Source organism: Nilaparvata lugens, chromosome 7 (genome assembly GCF_014356525.2).
Source record: "Nilaparvata lugens isolate BPH chromosome 7, ASM1435652v1, whole genome shotgun sequence".
NCBI classification, from domain to species: domain Eukaryota; kingdom Metazoa; phylum Arthropoda; class Insecta; order Hemiptera; family Delphacidae; genus Nilaparvata; species Nilaparvata lugens.
Window position 1 is genome coordinate 15,165,787 of NC_052510.1, and position 17,624 is coordinate 15,183,410.

General features: G+C 32.8%; 1 protein-coding gene across 1 annotated transcript; it reads right to left on the reverse strand.

The window, feature by feature from the left end:
- Positions 1–1,246: 1,246 nt before the first annotated feature.
- Positions 1,247–17,575, reverse strand: LOC111061281 (aspartic protease 4). The gene is made up of 9 exons (XM_022348977.2): positions 16,206–17,575; positions 15,518–15,668; positions 14,324–14,447; positions 13,360–13,466; positions 12,315–12,511; positions 9,918–10,040; positions 7,287–7,452; positions 4,406–4,498; positions 1,247–2,169 (listed from the first exon to the last, which is right to left on the reverse strand). The coding sequence occupies exons 1-9, from the start codon at positions 16,316–16,318 to the stop codon at positions 2,017–2,019; spliced, it is 1,227 nt and encodes a 408-aa protein (XP_022204669.2). The 5' UTR covers positions 16,319–17,575; the 3' UTR covers positions 1,247–2,016.
- Positions 17,576–17,624: the final 49 nt, after the last annotated feature.

The following is a 17,624-nucleotide window of genomic DNA, read 5'->3' on the forward strand; positions in this document are numbered from 1 at the left end:
GATAGATTTAAAGTTCTGTAATATGGAATATTATACAATCTTTTTTTTGTGTAGTTGAGAAGTTGATATTGTGGTAATTATTCATATTGAATGAAAAAGAATAAGAAATTGTCAAAAAACCACTGATTTACTGATAAATCAGTAAATTATCATAAATTTCTTAGTCTTTTTCATTCAATATTATACAATCCACACTCCCCACCTTTCAGTCTGCTGGTGCTATCTGGTTGCGGGTTCGAATCCCGCCGAATCACGTCGCAGTGGCGGATCCAAAGAGGGGTTATAGTGGCTAAAGCCCCCCTCCTTGGGTATCCAATTTACTCTAGATAAAATGGGTAATTTGTTTGGTTCGGTTGCCGAACATGAGAGGAATCCTTTTATAATAAGGAATAATAAGTAATCCATAAATGCATTATAGAAACTTATTATAAGGTAGAATAACTGAAAATGTTCATACAGGTTTATTTTCAAAACTTAATTATTCGCAAAAAAGTAATATCAGTACTAAAAGTATTTCTTTACATGAAATAGAAAGGTAATACCTAGCTTTAGACATTCAAATTCTTATGGTCAAAGGATCAGATGTGATACGTTAATGCAAAAACATTGTAATGGCTTCAAAATCCTTTTATTTTTAGTTTATATTCTTGAGTCAAACTAGTTTTTTGCCTCTAAACTCTGGTCAATACGATAAGAGTTAAAACGGCCTAAAATGTGTCATTTTACACTTAAATTTTGACAATTCCCGGACCCCCGCCATCATGGGGGTATTCCATACTCCCCTCCCCCGATGCTTTCACCCCCCCAAATGCCTATCTCCCCTTTGGCCTATCCAGGATCCGCCAATGTCGAATAGGTCCATGCCTAGTTTGAACATCTCATAATTCTCCCTCGCACTTCCCATTACCCACGCACAAGCAAAAAACTCATGTGGGCATCGACCGCAAAAAAACTAGATTCCTTGATTCTCACTGTTTAATTCTATAATTGCAACATTAATAATAACTTCCTTTTTCATGGCCTAACTAAATCTACATAAAATTGTCTGATGGAAATGTAGCCTACACAGAATAATCCTATTACTGAAATTAAGTTAGTTATTCAATTGATATTTTACTGTTTTAATAAATCATTTCTAAAGTACGTCATCTACCAAACAGGCAATCACACTATACAGAATTGTATATTAACATCAAAACAGGATAAAAAATAATTTCCAAGTCAATAATTTATCCATTAATGAGAATGATTTTTTATATTATTTTATTAGGTACCTTTAACAAAATCATAGAACATTCAGTCATTGAATGCATAGAAAAAGAAAAAAGTACTCTATAACCATGGTAAATTTTTGGTCTTACAAATGTTGAATTTATACTAATAATTCTAGTGAATAGTTCAAAAATATTTTCTAAAATTATAAAATTGAAGTACAGTAGGCCTATATGCGTTGTTGTATTGATGAATCATTTCTCCTCCAACTACTACCGTATATGAAGTGGTATTTTACGCTTTGAATCAGAATAAAAAATGTACTACTTTTTCATCAACGAGACAAAAATAAGTAAGTACAATACTTCAAGTCCTACTATACTGAAAGTAGCCCCATTCGAATAGAATACCGCAATTTCGTCGCATGTATCGCCTGCTTAGTTCGTTGTGGAGAACATTACAGCTTCCGGTATTACAGCATGTAGAAAGGTAGCATGGTTACATTCCATTTGTATTTTTTTGGCACCAAAGAACAAAGGATAAAATAATAATAGCATGTAGTTAAGTAGCATGGATGTATTTTGTGTTGGTGCAATGTTTCTAGACCAAAAAGTACCATGGAGAAACCGAGAAAGAGACATTGATAAAAATATTGTTGTAGGAGGAGGAAAAATGTTGTGTTTCTCCTCCCTCACAGATGCTGTTATCCTAGACAAGGCTATCGGGCTTCAGACTTCCCTTCAGAGAGAAAATGATGAACTGCAGTTCCTATACGCACAAATAAACATTTTAAACTGGACAACTTTAGAATTTGACTTTGGCAAGCCCAATCTGTCTCTTTTGCAAATCGAAAACTGAGTAATGTCTGTAAAGGAAAGTGCCTCCGAGAGTCCAGGTCTCGGGCAGGGGCGAAGCTACGAAGGCAGTCACACAAAAGTGCAGCGGTCCCAAGTTGAACTGCAACAGAAATTTATTTATGATTCATGATAATATCACAAAACAGTATTAAATTGACGTAGCTACTGCGAATTAATCTTTGCAATTCCATTTTCGTTACCAAGCTGGAGCTGTGTTCAAAATGTATTCTTATGTAAGCCGTTTTGGGTCTATCCCGTGGCTTAATATTGTAGGCAATATATAATTAGTAAATTTTGTAGGCAGAAATATTGTGAATATTTTCGGTGAATAAATAAATATAAACATAATATTTATGGAGGAGGGAGTTGATTTGTTGTGGAATCTCCTGACAAAAATATGGGACCAAGAGAAAATGCCAGATGAATGGCGAAGTAGTGTATTGGTTCCCATCTACAAGGGTAAAGGTGATGTCCAAGAGTGCAATAATTATAGAGGCATAAAGCTAATGTCTCATACAATCAAGGCTTGGGAGAGGATTATTGAGAAAAGACTAAGAAAAGAGACCACAATCAGTGAGGAGCAATTTGGATTTATGCCAGGAAGAGGAACAACAAATGCAATATTTGCTCCCGGCAGCTGGTGGAGAAGGCAAGCGAGCTAAGGTCTCAGCTGCATATGGCATTTGTTGACCTGGAAAAAGCCAATGACAGGGTGCCCAGGCAAGAGATTTGGCGAAGTATGAGAGGAAAAGGTGCACCAGAGAAGTATGTTCGATTGGTGAAGGAGATGTACAAGGGAGCCATCACTCGAGTGAGAACCAGTGTAGGAAGGACCCAAGAGTTTCCTGTGCAAGTTGGCCTTCACCAGGGTTCAGCACTTAGCCCATATCTGTTTGATCTGCTCATGGATGTCGTGGGTGCTGCAGTCAAGAGGCTAGCACCATGGTGCATGCTATTTGCAGATGACATCGTGCTCTGTGAAACTACCAAAGATCAGTTGGAAGAAAGGCTGGAAAGCTGGAGGAAGACTTTGGAGGAAAGGGGACTGAAAATTAGCCGATCAAAAACAGAGTACATGGTATTGGGAAACAATGATGGGCTACCCTTACAGCTTGAAGGAAACCAACTCCAACCAGTTGCAAGTTTTAAGTACCTGGGTTCAAGTGTACAGAGAGATGGAGGGCTTGATGTAGAAATACAGCATAGAATAAATTGTGGATGGATGAACTGGAGAAAAATGAGTGGTGTTCTTTGTGATAAGAGAGTGAATTGTCAAATGAAGGGAAAAGTGTATAGATTCAGTTGTGAGGCCAGCTATGCTGTATGGAACAGAAACATGGCTCATTTCAAAGAAACAGGAACGAAAGATGGAAGTGACTGAGATGAGAATGTAAGATGGATGTGTGGGGTTACAAGAAGAGATAAAATAAGAAATGAATTGATCAGAGGCACTGTAAAAGTTGGACCACTGGGAAAGAAAATGCAGGAGACAAGGATGAGGTGGTTTGGGCATGTACAGCGACGGGAGGAGGATTATGTTGGACGAAGAGTGCAGGATTTGGTTTTGGATGGTGTGAGAGGACGAGGTAGACCTAGGATGAGGTGGGGAGATAGAATAGCGGCTGACTTGCGGGAGAGTGGTTGGAGGAGAGAGGAAGCATTGGATAGGGCTTTGTGGAGAGGCAGACTAAGAGGAAGGGATGCCGACCCCATTTAAATGGGATAAGGCACACCCAAAGAAGAAGAAGAAGAAATAAATATAAACATAAATTCAATTTTTCAACAATATGAACTATATTTTATTCTCTTATTGTTGAAGGTTTGCAGTTTATTATTGACTAGAGAATTGAAATATGAATTATAAAACAGACTGTAGTCAGTGGTTAGGTATTGTGTAAGTCATGATATATTTTTCAGTCTTATATAGACTTGAAATGGTATATTTTTCACAGCATGGATAAATACCAAAATATCACCTTCACTCCTACACAGAAATATGTTTATATTTTAATTTACAACTCACATTTCTTGATACAATGATTCTAATTGAAAGTGACAGAATTATATATTTCTTCTCTGTACTGTATTTTTAAATACGAATTTGAAGATGATAAATTGTAGAACTTCAGAAGAATCAAGCTTCTTGGATATGAGTAGGCTTATTAAAATGTTAAAAAAACAGTTTCAAGAGACGATGTTATTTTAGCATTGGATTGTTATTTTTCTTAAGAATGTATGAAAAAAAACTAGAGCACGGTTTAATCTGTTTTTTCATGAAATAATTCATCAACAATTAATTAGAACTGGAATTTTTTTAAATAATTTTAGATACTTACATTTTGAACGTATTCTTTTCCTTTTATACTATGCTCGATTCCGTTGAAAATGAAATGTATGTCAGGAAGTTTATTGATAGTATTACAATCGACCTGGGAAATGAAAGTAGACAAAATCAAATTATTATAGTAGGAGTATTAATGTTCTTATATTATGATGAATAGAATAAAATAATGGAAACACTGGGATGTTGTCAAAAATATTACTAATTTATTGTGAAATTACATACATGTTTCAACACCAATGGTGTCATCTTCAGTGTGAGATTTCAAAACTTTTTTCAATATTGGTTTCGAAACATACATTTAATTTTACAATAAATTTGTGATATTTTCTGACAACATCCCAGTGTTTTCAATATGAATAGATAACACAACATCTTACCTACAACAGTGTCTGAAGTCAAGAATAAAATAATTGATTCATCATAGTAATCAGAAATTGTGTTTATGGAACAATACTTGGATGTTTAACATACTTATTAAACGAAAAACAAAATTACATGCTATCCACTATCTTTGGGTTTCCGTTTGAATACTAATTCATCACCTCATTTCTCAACACTTGAATATTTATGAATTCCTCTCAATATATTTAAATATGAAAAATATAGGACCAAAGGTTCATACCGGAAGTGCTTCAAAAGTGTTATGAAGTTCAAGTACATAAAATAGAACTTTGAAGTGAGAACAAATAGCCATTGAACAAGGATCAACGATGATCAACATTCATGAGAAATAAAATGCAGTGTTAGGTTCTTCGGTAGTGGTTATTACAACAGTCAGAAACAAAGCCCTCCGTTTTCTAGTTGCAAGGGTGGCTGATTGAGGCCAGCTGCACTAACAGAAAGTTTTCAACCTCAATATAATTTCCCGATTGGGAACTCACCAACAACCTTATGAACTGAATAAGCTTTTCAACCGTTTATTTATCTCTCATCATCCAGTAAATTTCATTTCTCTGTAACACATCTATGTAAAATTCATTGAATTTAATTTGCTGTATTTTAATTTATTGTGAATTAGTGCATAAGTCAGCATATATTTATTTATTTATTTATCATTTACAATCAACTTATGGACAAATAAACAGACTACAGTCCAAAACTTATTTTTATCCCAATTTCATAAAATAAATTGTCCAAATAAAGGTTATGTGCGACTTTCCAATTCTTCACTAATTTCCACATTGAAACAAAACTCAAACAATTGAAACAATTAATTTAGAATTTAGAAAGATTAAGATCCGAATTGATAACAAAATTCCTTCTACTTAGCAATCAAAACTGTAAAATATTTTATTCCGAAAATTAAAACAATCTTCTCCACTGAGATTTACTACAAAGATAAATTTAATCTATATTCATTCATCTCTCAAAATCTGATCATCCAATGGAAATAGCAATGATTATAGGTTCAACCGAATCTCACAAAAATAACATATAAGTTGAATTTCATGCAGTCATCATCCGAATAATAAAAATAAAGATAATAAATATCATGTTTATAAGAAATCTAATTATTAGTCCTCTATTACTGACTACCAGTGCTCCGCAAGGGTCTAATTAAAAACTTGACGTAATGAAATCTTGGAGAATTGAAAATAGGCCTTTAACCATCCTCGGTAAATAAAGAATCTATGTGCAAAATTTCAAGTTAATCATTCCAGTAGCTCAGACGTGATGATGCGTCATTCTTGAATTTTCTATTCCGTACGTGTATAAGCCAGTATTACCTTTATTATAATATGGATAATTATTAATAGAAACTAGAATTTCCATTCTAAGCGACCCATAGATATGCAAAATATTGTACAATATAATACTGTATCTACTTATGGGGGAACAGCGGATCTACAATATGGGTTAACAGCGCCACTGCAAATAAAGTGTTTTTATGGCCAAAGAAGGCTCTACGATGCATAGGGGGATTGAAATTCAACGAATCGTGCAGAGAAACTTTTAAACGTTTGTGAATCATGACCCTGGCTAACATGTGAATTTTCAGCAATGAAGTTTTCATAAAAGAAAATGAAAAATACTTTATTAAACAACATGATACCAGGAAAAAGTTCGATTTTGTAAAGCTCACCATAAGACTGCACAAATCCTACAAAAGCCACAAATATCAACAGTTCGTACTGTTAAATAAACTGCCTTCACAAATCAGAAACCTTCCAAAAGATATGTTCAAGAAAAAAGTGAAGGAGCTACTAAAAACTACGGTGTTCTATACATTAGAGGAATACCTCAACAGCGAATTTGTTACCGCACAATGAATAGATTGTAAACTAGTCTTGATATGACAAAGTCCTTTCATGTTATCTTATGCTGTTTCATATTATCTAATGTTGTTTTATGTTATCTGAAATTGTTTTATATTGTACCGTATCTAAGTTACTTCATCTATGTGAATTTCTATCACTTTCCTCTGTACCTGATCGACGCGACGAGATCCTCCATGCATATGTTATATATTTATTAATAAAATCTATTCTATTTATTATAACATCAGGCCACTCACAGAACTGTATTAAACACGTCATACATTTACTACAGTTTTGTAACCTGTTGTTATAAGTATATACTGTCTATATTGAACTATAATACTAAGTGTCTATTTCGTGATCTATTTGAATGGAAATACTACCTCTACTGTACCACTGAATGGATATCAACATCAGGCCACTCACAAAACTGTATTAAAAACGTTATATACATTTACTACAGTTTTGTAACCTGTTGTTATAAGTATATACTATCTATATTGAACTATAATACTAAGTGTCTATTTCGTGATCTAGTTGAATGGAAATACTATCTCTATTGTACCACTGAATAAATATCAAGTGATGTAATTGAGCTTGTGGTCAGGTATTTACCGAGAATCGACCAAATTTGAGTACTTCGGTGGCTCTAGTGATGCGGTTTATTTTGTCGAGATCGGCAGGTGTAACTCCTATGGTCGAGGTGCCCGTGTCAAACAGTGCTTTGCAGCCAGCCGGGCAAAGAGTGTAGTTGCTAGTCTTGCTCTCTTCAAAAATCACCCTGTTTCAAAACAATTATCAACAAATAATACGATTCATATCAAACAATTGAAACAGATATGATAACAATAATAACTTACTAGTAGTTCTGTGAACAGTAGACCTCACGCAGTATTCTCATCCACAAGTACCTGATTGGAACTATAGACCTTATTGACCGAGCGAAGTGAGGTCTAAGATTCAAGTCGACGGTTTGGCATTTCTCTTAATGTTTTTATGTTGCGCATTTACGGCGAAACGCGGTAATAGATTTTCATGAAATTTTACAGGTATGTTCCTTTTTAAATTGCGCGTCGACGTATATACAAGGTTTTTGAAAATTTTGCATTTCAAGGATAATAAAAGAAAAAAGGAGCCTCCTTCATACGCCAATATTACCGTAAAAATCAGACTATAGAATTATTCATCATAAATCAGCTGTCTAGGGGACTATAATACTACCCGTTCAAAAACATCGAACATCTTGAAAATGTATCTTTCCATTAACGTTAGTAGACAGTTGACTATAATACTACACGTTCAAAAACATCGAACATCTTGAAAATTGTATCTTTCCATCAACGTTGTAGACAGTTGCAGCCAGACCTGATAACAGCGCTCACATTCCGGGACGACACGTCACGGTACGATATAGGACAGAAAGCTCTATGTTTATTTAGGATTTTTTCTAGACATTTTTAATTTATAAATTATTTAATAATTTTTGAGAAAACATAACAGGTCAATGTAACTCACTGAGCGCGAGGTCTACTGTTCACAGAAATACTAGTGGAAATACAGCAATAGACTGGCTTCTCCACATATCTGTGTAATCACTTGACAGCTGATTTATGATGAATAAATCTATAGTCTGATTTTTACTCTAATATTGGCGTATGAGGGAGGCTCCTTTTTCCTTTTATATTATCCTTGAAATGCAAAATTTCCAAAAACCTTGTATATACGTCGACGCGCTATTAAAAAAGGAACATACCTGTCAAATTTCATGAAAATCTATTACCGCGTTTCGCCGTAAATGCGCAACATCAACATTTAAACATTTAAACATTAAGAGAAATGTCAAACCGTCGACTTGAATCTTAGACCTCACTTCGCTCGGTCAATGATAACAAATATATCTTATATATAAGATATAGTATACTCTTACTCTTAATCTAAACTATCACCGTATCAGCAGCATTGGTTGAGGAGAAGCGTTGATGTTATTTGTAAAGAATGGTGTCATTTTGGGGAGCGTTCATGCAGAAAGCGGCAAGGCGTTCTGAATTCCGCATTCTTTGAAATTGAAGACATGGAAACTAAAGTTCATTATTGAATGAGTAATGCCGCTTCCACACTCTTTCCAAGTGCGATAGTGTGGAATGCTGATATGCTAGCGCTCGCCTTCACAATTAGCGCTTGCCTGTATGCCAGCAATATAGTTTTGGACATTTGGCAAGTAACTCAGCCAGCGATTTGGCGATTGTATGGCGCAGGCATTAGAGAGAAAGAGAGACGCTTACATATCATTATTTGATACTGAAGCTCTTTGTTTCATAGTATCTTATTTTTCTTCAATAGGGGAATTTAACTAGAACGCTTGAGTTTGACCGCCACCATTTTGTACATAGAAATAACGTGGAACGCAGAACTCGGAACGCCTGACCGCACTTTGAGTCCACACACCCTTCAAGTGAATCTAACTATTGAAGGTGGGCTAACTACAGTAGGCTAAAGCTCCACAAGTATAACGCTTTTTATTTGTTGTGGAAAACTTATGAATGAATTATAAACTACAGTATATTGTTTCATTCATTTTGGAAATATGTGAAAAGATTGTCATTTATGACTTCGAATAACTATCAAGAGTAATTAATTTACCTTCTAAAAAATTTCAACAAAAAAATTCAATTTACAACTTTGATTTTTTTACATTTTGAAAAATTAATATGTTAAATTGAAATTCTTCTAAATAAAAATCAATATTAGTTTCAAACCAAATTTGATTCTTTATTAGAAACAATACGAAACGTATAAAACAAACTGAGGACCAGACTGGAGAATGCTATAATAGAATAGAAAGGCAATTAAAATATCACAGTGAATTATCACAGATAGCACGGACAATCTGTTTAAGTTTGGTGGGGTTCGTCCATATTCTATGTTGAATTCAATAGATTGACAGAATTATCCAACAGATGAGATAGATAATTGTAATTGAAAAATATCATTTTTATCCAACATATCTGGTAGATAATTTCAATTGAAAAAAGTTTGTCTGTTAAAAGTAGCCTGGATTTTTCAAAAGTAGTTACATTGAAGACAATTAAAAGATAAAACAATCATACCTACATTTTCACTCACTACAGTGCATCAGCCATGAGAATTCTTGGTAATGAATTAGATGAAATCAGGTGTATAATAGTCAAATAGGTTTAGGACTGGTAGAAATTGAATATTTTTTCTTGAAGCTAGAATTATACTTACTTGTCCATTTGTATTTCCCAGTAATTATTCGATATAACATTGAAATAATTGAGTGGCTCAAAGAAATGCTTTGTTTGGACCATTCCCAATGCCAAAGTACCGCTTTTCTTGGTTGCTGGATTTCTGAAATACATAAATATTATGAAAACACATGAAAATCAATCATTTTGTTTTGTTAATCATATTAAAACTAGTCAAAAATTAATAAAATGTACAAACTAGAATTATAAACTCACGCAATGATGCAGAGACCACCTTAACACTACCTCATTCCACCATCTTCTTCTTAACATGACTAATAAACATGGAGGAACCTCACTGTGAGTGAGGACTGTACGGGCGAAATGATCGTCACGCACACATTTTGAACTGATACTTTTCAACTTGCATTATGTTGTATTAAAAGTGAATTTTAGTCTTCAGAGTTTTCCAAAAAAATGTTTACACTCCATGACATTGAATATCTTGGTAACGCACTGACAGCCCGTTTCAGACCGCCGTACGGTTCAGTGACGTCTTTTGAAAGATGTATCTCCCAATTTTAAACAATATTTCCATTCGAAACCGGCGTAGCATCGCCTCGCTACATAATAAGCACCGCCAATGCTGCGGTTTCCAAGCTAGTGGTCACTCTTTATATAGGACAGCGCATGCGCTCTGAGCTTAACAATGACACACGACCACAGCTAAAACTATGATCAAATACAAAAATAATGAAAAAATATCGTTTGTTGTGAACTGTTCATAACTTCCGTATTAAAAAGCTACATCGCCCGAAAACGACGCTCAAGCTACGCTACGGCGATCTAAAACGGCCCAAATTTAAAGCGGGCTGAAATGGGCGAAGTTTCCATACGTGTTCCTCATGCTACACTACCTTTTAAAAAACATCGATCCTGCAATACAAAGTAAGATTCATAGCTGTACGTTATTTCGTTCAGTTTACATTCACTGTCAAAGAGTGTATACATTTTTTTGAACCCTCTATAAAAAGAATAAACTCATATGAGCCTTAAAACTATAAAACTCAGTAAAAATTAAGTTAGTTACAATATTTCAAAGTTTTACAAAAAAAGTTAGTTTTATTTATTATTATTAAATGAAATTTCTACTCCGAAGACTTCTGCTACTGCAAATATCGAGAACATGGTTAACAGCTAGATGGAAGAGAGCTACTATTTAAAATTTATTTGCCATCCCGGGAATCGAACCCGGTACCTCCTAATTGCTAGTCAGGGATGCTTACCCTTACACCAAACTTACAATCTCTGGAAAGCAGCGCTCATTTTATATAAAGCCTTTACATAGCGGCCAGCCAGTCTACAAATGGAAATTACTGAGATATTGCAATTATTCAAATGCTAATGAATTAATTATTATTGAACGAAAATCTTAATTAAATGCTGTTAATCTTCAAGAAGACTTCTGCTACTGCAAATATTCTTCCTTTGGTTTTATTAACTCACCAATGTGAACACCTTGTTTTAAAGGTACGGCAAAACAAGAACAATTTAGTTTCGATACTTCACAAAAACTCAGATTATAACCAGAAAACGGCCTTGTCAATGTGACTCATAACTTAATATATTTTTAGACTTTGTTGTTGTATAAATTGAAAAAGACCAGTTTTTGGCTTGAGCCTGTTGTTCTTTTTCTCAAGTGCTATCACAGAGGAAAGATAGCATCGAATCAAATCAAATTTTATTTCCATTCTCAAGAAAAAAATACAATTGAATAATAACATACTATTATGCAATATTGTATACAAAATAATACAATACAGGAAAAAATATGCTAAGGCACAAGCCTGAGAGCAGGTAAGAAACATGATGATATACCATGGTATAGGTTGTTTATATTCCAAATTTCAAGCCGATTTTTGTCAACTCAAGCAGATTACTGTTGACTACTGTCTATAATTATTACTGTTTTGTTGTGGTGAGAGTGTAAGAACGGCACACTATGAGAAACTTCCAGCGTTACATAGCTTCACGAAAAAACACTGGGACTATCGGCTTGAGTTTACATTGAAAACTGAAACATAAACGCCATATATACCATGGGATATATTCTTATATCCCTGGTGTTATGTACTCCATGGTATATAGAGGAAGACGGTAGGTGTCACGCGAATGTTTGTGCTGAATTTCTGGTGTAGCTAACGTCATTTTATATCCAATCATCTGTTTTCAACAAATAAGTGTCATAAATTGCCAATAGGTGTTAAAAAACTCGGGTTGGTGGCGATGACGCATCTAGCTAGCTGGTCACATTTCGTGACCTCTACCGTTTTCATCTAAATACCGTGATGTACTCGATGTAATAAATAAAAACAATGTGAATAAACTACTAGATTTAAAGGAATTGAAAGCAAAAAATGTTTGTTGTGAAACTGACCTATTGAAATAGAACGAGAAGACCTTTTCCATTTGAGGATTCAACTCCGTGAGTCTGTAGAAGAAGGGAAGTGTGTTGTAAGCACTCAACTCCTTGAAAGCCATTCCCAGGATTCCATCGGCCTTATTGAACAGCAGTGACTTGGGCACATAGGTCAACTCGGCGAATGTGAAGTTTGTCACATTCACGTGTCCCAACTGAAAAAATCAACTCTTATTACTTTCGATATTGTAGAACCGTTCCATATTATTATTTTATCCATAATGAAATAATTTGAATTTGACGAGATATGTATGTTTCTATTACTTTATGCAAGTGTAATTCTGGAGTTATGTACTGAGAATTTGTGCATGCTGTAAATATACATCTATGTGTTATCACGGAGTATGGTACATCAGTGTTTCCATTTTCTGTGGTGTTATGTTAGTATTATAATTTTGTTAAATTTGGTGTTAAGTTAATAAATGTAGAAGGTCACGAAGGGGATAAGAATAAGTTTGTAGAGATGAAGTGAACAAAGGGAAAATGATGAGAGCTAGAAAAATATTACATTTTGAAAATTAGATTAAATACAAAACAATATATGAAGTATACTTTTGATAAATAGAAAGAAATAATTGGCTAATGTGAAATTTTCTGTAAAATGGTATAAAATGAAATTATCATAACGATGATGATGATAATAATAATGCTTTAATCTAAAAAATACTTTAATCTAATTCTAAATACTTTAATCTAATCTTCAAACAATATTTTAATCTAAAAAAATATTGCATAATGTTCATACAGCAATATTATAACGTTTGAATCAATATAGTCTAATTATAATTATTTGAATCGCTTGGGCGCGGGTTACAATAAATGAGTAAGTTGAAATCTGTCTACTTCTTACTCTTAATAGATTTTATATGTATTTTTCTTTTAGTTCAAGGAATGTCAAGGAGATTTTTGTTGATCTTTGTTTAATTTCTATTTTTCAAGATGCTTGACGTATTTAAAAGATAAATGTATCGAAAAAATCCCTTTAATCAAGAGAAATACTCACATGCAATAGATCCATAGCGAGATCACCGATCATTCCACTGACGTTATATTTTTTATTGGGATTCACATATTTAGAGGATATGGAGTGGTCGTACCTGTTCTTCGATCCTGGAAAAAATCAAACAAAAATAAAAATTAAATAAAAAGACTAAGAAAAACACAGTTCAATTTCACAATTTATTTATTTCACACACAATACAAGTTTGATACATATCAACAAAAGAATACATGCAAACATCATCTATGTTTAAGGAGTAGCCTACAAGGTAAAACCTGTGCATAGACCTAAGTTGCAGAAAATATTTATTCAATATAAACTAAGAGCTTAGCCTACAACCAAATTAAGAACAAGGATTCGTGTAAATTATACACAAAATATAATTTTGTAGATTAGTTTTTAAAAAATCTGTGGTTTTTGACAATTTCTTAGTCTTTTATTTAATATGAATAATTATCACAATATCAAATTCCGCATTACACACAAAGTAAAAATATCAATGATGATTGTCGTTCAAGTATTTTTATAGGGCTACCGTACTTTAAAAAAAGTAGAAATTTGTTTACTGCAAAATAATGATTGGTTCTAAGAATTGAAAATGGGATGAATACCAGAAACTAATCGAGTCAGAAATGGAATAATGTGGATTCTAGTGATTCTTTGAATTTGTATTCAATCACGATCAGTTTGAATTTTGAAGCTCATTATTATCTATCGAATGATAACATTTTAGAAAGGATCAGTAATTGCAAATCGATACATAGGGGATGAAAGAGGGAATAGAATTTTATAGAAATGATATCGGGAGAGCAAATAAAAACACACTTGCTATATTATTATAATACTTGTGAGAAATACAGCACAAAATTATCACCATAATTGTTTCATCTAATCTTGGACAATTAACTCAATAGATTAATTAGATTGGTACTTTGAGAACTGATTAATAATTAGATAGTCAACTCACGACAAGCGATGTTGGTTTCGGGACAAGACGCTGATGGAACGTAGGAGTCTCCCCACGATGTGTCCAGAATCATGTTGAATGGTTTACCAGGGTGGCCCAGCAAAACTTGAGCAAAGAACTCGTTCTGTACAAAAATTACAAGTGTTTTATAATTAAAAAAATAAATTATAATTACACATTAAATTTATAAACCAAGTAGAATTGAATGATATTCGTCGCTTCAACTTTTACTGTATTTATATAGTCGATTCCTGGTTTCATCAAGCCCGGTCAAGATATTTGGACATGGTCAAACCCAATACGATTTACAAGTGTGCACTGGATTTATCTATAGTTATTATTGCTATAGAAATATATATTACAGTGCAGTCGTTGTAAACTGAACCTGATTGATTTAACCCTTTACAAATGTGTTGACTGAGCTTGGTAATATAAGGTCAGGGTATTACGGTATTGGTAATATATGGTATTATTTTTCATTTGGTTCGTGTTTTTTTTATTAAACGCTAAATTGAAAGTTAAATACCGGCAAGTATAATAAAACAGCCTTGAATAATAAAAACAACTGGAAACATAAAATTATTATATGCAATTAAAATTGAGCAAATGAATGAATCAATAAATAAATGTTTATTCACCAATACAGAGAAAAAAATATAGAAATAAACAAAATTTTCAGTTATAATTTAATCTAATAGACAATATAATATGATAATATGACATCAGAACTCATGATAATAATGACTCAGTTCAAATAAATTAAAAAAAACAGCACCGTACAAGGTACAACTAAACTTTTCTATGAAAACTGTACAGAATTAGGAGTAAAATACGTAGGTATGGTACGTACTAATACAATATAGAATGCTGCAAAGACAGATTACGATTGGAGTTCTTTCAATAAATTTTATTTATTCCCTTTAACATGCAGCACAAATTGGTTTGACAAGACATCGATTTGATAAACAAAAATTTAAAACAAATCTCAAAAATTTTAAGTCAATATATTCGTATAATTCAGGCTTTCAGCTAGTGTAATTAATTCATTTCTATATGTAGCACTTGCGGGCTGAAAGTAACAACAGGCTCAAGCCCAAAACTGTAGGCCTACATAATAAAACACAAATAAATGTAGACAGACATCACATTGAGTATAAAATATGTATATAAAAGAATAGAGGCTAATTTACTTACATCCAAATATTTGAAAATTTGTACTGTATCATTTTTAACTGGTTTCGAAGGCTTTTTGGTATACTTTGAAGCAAGACTTTGAATAACTTGGGGATGAATTCCCATTTCCAACATCCTCATGCGAGGGGACGGCTGCCATTGCAAAGGGAAGCTTCAAACACAATTAAACACAAATTAAAATTATTTTGTTTACTTTCTAATCATTCTATTTCGACACTTAAGTTATTGTGTCTACAAAAAATGAGTAAAAAGTATTGATTTATTAAAAAACTATAGAATAAATTATTCATATTGAATATAACATTTATTAACATCACCAAAAAATTACAAAATTATTAAAAATTTATAGCAGCATCTGACTATCAATAATCTAGCATCTAGCTGAAGATTTTTTTTCAGATGAAAGATTTATCGAATTACTCATATTCTAATGTATACTATTTGTTCTGAAATTTATGACGAGATAGAATAATAATTTAGAACCTATGCAAGTAATTTAATTAGTATTGATATTGATGTAAAATAATTGTAAATATTGTTGAATAATGTCAATTCAATACAGTATAATTTATTGATATTCTGCGTAAAATTGACACAATAATGAATAGAAAACCAAACAAATTAAACTGTATTGGATAATCTTACGACTAAAAATTTAAATTATTTACATTATATATGATTTACTTACGTGATAAATTTTGGTAATGTTGCATTTTTAGAGGATTCTTCTTTTGAGTATACCAAACTATTATTTAGCGAGCAGGCCAAGAATACAATCACAAAGGATAATAATTTTCTCATGTTTGAATTCTAATACCATGGGACGTTTTCAAAAAAATTTGCCTGATGACAAACAATCCAAGGTTTCAAAAAGAAACTGTCGCAAGATTTAAAAGAAAGAAGCCCTATAAGTTTCACACTTGGCAGCTATCAACTCGACAGTAACTGCTACACTAATCTTTGTAGTCTGTAACAGCCACAACACACAACTGAAATCTAAAATGGTGAGGGAGAAAGCTGTCGGGAAGTAGGCCTAGTATTGCAGGCTTCTGACTGCCTGAGTCTCTAGATATAGCCCACTTGAAACACCATTATCAAAATGACTCACCATGTAAATGATAAGAGAAGAAAAAGTGTGACCCATCTAGATTATAACTATATTCGTCCTTATAATATAAAGAAATACGCTTTTGTTTAATATGACTGTTAATATTGCTGAAGATGATGCTCGCTTAAACTCCAGGATTGTGCATGGTTGATGACGTGAGATGAGTGAACATAAAGAGTTGAGTGGGTTCCAAACTACCGAAAAGTGATTTTATCTCATCTATTCATTCCTAAACTCATAAATGCATCATTCGCTTAACTGAATCTTAATATATTATCCCAATAATAAAAAAGGCTCACAATATATACAGTAGTTCCTTCATTAGTTTTTAGTTTGTTTTCTAGCATAAGGTTTTTTGTTAAGCCCTTTTCAAAAAAGAAGAAATAACAAAAAACATACTGCTTTTTTCAATAGATAATTATTGTAGATTTCTTGAAATCCTTCATCGAAAATACTTTGTACCCTTATAACTCCAAAAAAATAAATATTTATGATCGCTTAAGTAAAGGTTTGTAAGGATTTACAAATCTTAGATTTTATTTTCACATTAAAATCTATGGCATCGCCAGAGTTATTTGTTTTTGTACCTTTCATTTTCATTAACATTTGATCATGAAAAATTAATCACAATGAACTAACAATTATTGAAAAACAGACTAAAACCGAAAAAAAATTGAATTTCTAATTGGAAAACTGCTTTATAGTACAGACCCTGTCAAATGTTGAAGATTCTCCTCTCTATTTCAACGAACATACAATTTATTATTCCTATGTATTTTGTTTTGGTTCTACCAAGCCTATTATTCTCTTTCAAAGAAACCATTCTTTATTATTACTTTATTTCCACAAGAAATAGTCATTCAATGTTCTCACTGATTTTCAATTAATTGATTTTCAAGTACGAAACATTGAAGTTAAATTAAATTATGAAGTAAAATAAGTAGTTACTAGTTTCTGGTATAGATTAAACATTAATCTAATTTGTTTCATGATTTTTCA